At 32.3% G+C, this 2897-nt stretch overlaps 1 protein-coding gene across 1 annotated transcript; it reads left to right on the forward strand.

Annotated features, from left to right (window-relative positions):
- The first annotated feature begins 602 nt into the window (after positions 1-602).
- Positions 603-2548, forward strand: LOC139904710 (uncharacterized). The gene is made up of 2 exons (XM_040726149.2): positions 603-1796; positions 1879-2548. Exons 1-2 carry the CDS (start codon positions 1698-1700, stop codon positions 2446-2448), a joined length of 669 nt encoding a protein of 222 aa, XP_040582083.2. The 5' UTR covers positions 603-1697; the 3' UTR covers positions 2449-2548.
- Positions 2549-2897: the final 349 nt, after the last annotated feature.

Here is a 2897-nt window from a genome sequence, read left to right on the forward strand (position 1 = left end):
AGAACACAGCTTTAATTTTTCTTCTGCGTCGAGCTTTTTTATTCCTGTTCACTCATTTTTCGTCTGATTTTGATGAAACTATAACAATACACAAGAAAAACAAAACATGCGTTGGAACATTGGTTGAAATATAACCTGACACCTTCATTTGCGTAAAAAAAAATTCCGTATCGCACGTCGAAGCTTGTATTTTATTTTTAAAAACACCTCGTTGGTTGTTCAATATTTATTGATATATTAATAGCTTTGCAAGTACTGGTTTCAATATCAAAATATTATCTTGGTGGCTTGAATGTGTCAGTAACCCGGCGCCACTATAGTACCGGGTTACCAAACAACACAAACACCTATCAATTACTTCATAAGAAAAACATAGACAATGCTCCTGAATCTAAAGTAAATAGGTATTCATTTACCAATTTGTGAAGAAAGAAAGGTCAAATGTTTAATTCATGGTTATATGTTTGCAAACCATACACATCTTGTCTTATGAAATTGAGGCGAGATTTGATGTATTCATTTTTTTTTTTTAAATAGGTATAATTGTAAATTATATACCTTCTCTAGGTCTGATTTATTTTGTATATAAAAAAAGCTTAGCAGGGTTATTTCTTAATAAGATGAGATATAAGAATATAGTAACCAAATGTATTTGCGTTCATTGAAGACGGAGAGTAACCTTGAGGATTTAATTGTGGGGCTATAAGTGTGAGTCCTTGTTGGATTCAGAGTAGATTTGAAGACCGACATAGGAGTAGTTCTTTCCAATGTCCCTGTTTATTTCCTTCCCCCCTTGTCACAGCCAATTGTAGCTGATTTAATGAAGAGGCATGACCTTTATACTGCTCTCCTACAAAATGTATTTCAAATTGTAAGATTTCCCAAGTTGACTTTTGGTTGTTGTTGTTTTTTTAACATGGCCAAAACACAAACAATGTACATCACAAGTTATAACTTATAAATGAATTGTCCTTCGTATCTAAAAATGAAATAGGAGAAAAAGGATAACAATGTTGATCCTCAATTCCACTCTGAGTCCATCAAAGACTTACACTTGTCCTCTATGTGGCTCTATGTCATTACTAAACATATGTACACATTGGTGGTATCACTTCTTTTGTAAATGATCTCTGGTCAAAAATTAAAGAATTATGATAACAGCCTCACAAATAATACAAAACACTGCTCAGGTTGTCAACAACAACAAAAAAATAACAAACTAAAAAATGCAAAGGATTTGCAATCTTATTTATTACAAGAGTTGTATAAAAAAATATGAACTACTTAAGTGCAAGTGTTTTTACGAATAATTTGTTTAATGAAGTGAAGGATTAAAGGTCGAAGAACATAAATATAATCGTTACTCAATTTTGAAAAAAATCATTTCAACATGCTTTTGTATTAATGGTACATCTATTTTCTTCTGAAGTAATTCGCTATTGTTTTTTTGTGTTAAAAATTAGTTTTTTTCTGATAAGGTTTGCTATTCAAAATAACTCAATTATAAAGTGATATAATTATTTTTGAATACTATAGTTATATTTTTTTAAAGTTTTTAATCTTATTATTAAAACTCTCCTTTATTACACAATTTAGGCAACTAATCATTATATATACATAATGACTACGCGTATAGTGTATCCTTACGCATCTGAAGGATAAGGCAATTGAAATTATTAGTTACTTGCATACAAAAAATGTATATAAACGCCTGTTACCTCTCATTACATTATCACTTAAAACATACACCCCAAAGAAGTAACAAAACCCCATTGTACAACAAAATGAACTCAAAAGTACATAATTAGATTAGAAACGAATTAGAATCAAAAGCAATGATTATATCCGACGAACTTTAAAACTTATTTTTACTTTCAGGTGTTATGTCTCCTTCTCCTCGGATATACCATTTCAGCCCTTGCTGCTCCAGCCGAGGACGTCAAGAAGCGAGATATTCCTTTAAAATCATATGGAATTGGATCTACTGTTAATTCTTACTCAAACAACAACGCTGGATCCAACACCTTTCAAAGTAATCGCCCCTACATCAAGATCCTTAGCAGCAATTACAACGCACCAGGGACTCTGGATGGCTCAAGCAACTTTGACTATTCTTTTGAGTCCGAGAATGGGATTCGTCAACAAGCAGTAGGGAAAACAAAGGTCATTGGAGACACTGAAGTCGTTGTGATGAAGGGATCTTATGAATATGTGGGTCCTGATGGACAAACCTATGTTGTGGATTGGTATGCTGATGAGACTGGCTATCATCCCTCTGCTCCTCATCTCCCTAAGGATGTTCCCATCCCATTTCCTGAGATTGCTGATGCTGTAGCTGCTCAAATTGCTTTTGCTGCCGCTAATCCCAACAGTTTTGATGATGGTTCTTATAATGGAAACAATCAAGTATACAATGATCGACCCAGTTCCAACTATGGTCTAAACTGATAATTGTATTAAAATTACATATTGCTATTTATTTATTTAAATATTATATTTATAATAAAATAATATTATATTTTTTATAATAGATTATAGTAGAAAATAAGCATTGAGAATTGTTTAATAAGTCTTTTCTAAGGTAAAAATTTACGTAAATTATGATTTTTTAAGTTTCAATCCTGTATTTCGTGTCCTTTAGGCAAAAAAATTGAATTTGTGATCTATTTGTCCAAAAAAACTGTATTTACGCGATAAAAATTTTTAAATCCCAATTTTGTAGACATAAAAATCTACAACCTATTATTATTTATGTTAAAAGGATATATACCGGGTGTCCCGAAAGTATTGACCGGTACCTACGGTGATCGCTACATTAGCCTTAATGGTTATGTGGGATCTGAGAAATGTGTGTCCATGACCAAGCACCCAGCCAGCATCATGATGCTTGGAGTTGT

The sequence above is a fragment of the Lepeophtheirus salmonis genome, chromosome Z (genome assembly GCF_016086655.4).
Source record: "Lepeophtheirus salmonis chromosome Z, UVic_Lsal_1.4, whole genome shotgun sequence".
NCBI lineage: Eukaryota > Metazoa > Arthropoda > Copepoda > Siphonostomatoida > Caligidae > Lepeophtheirus > Lepeophtheirus salmonis.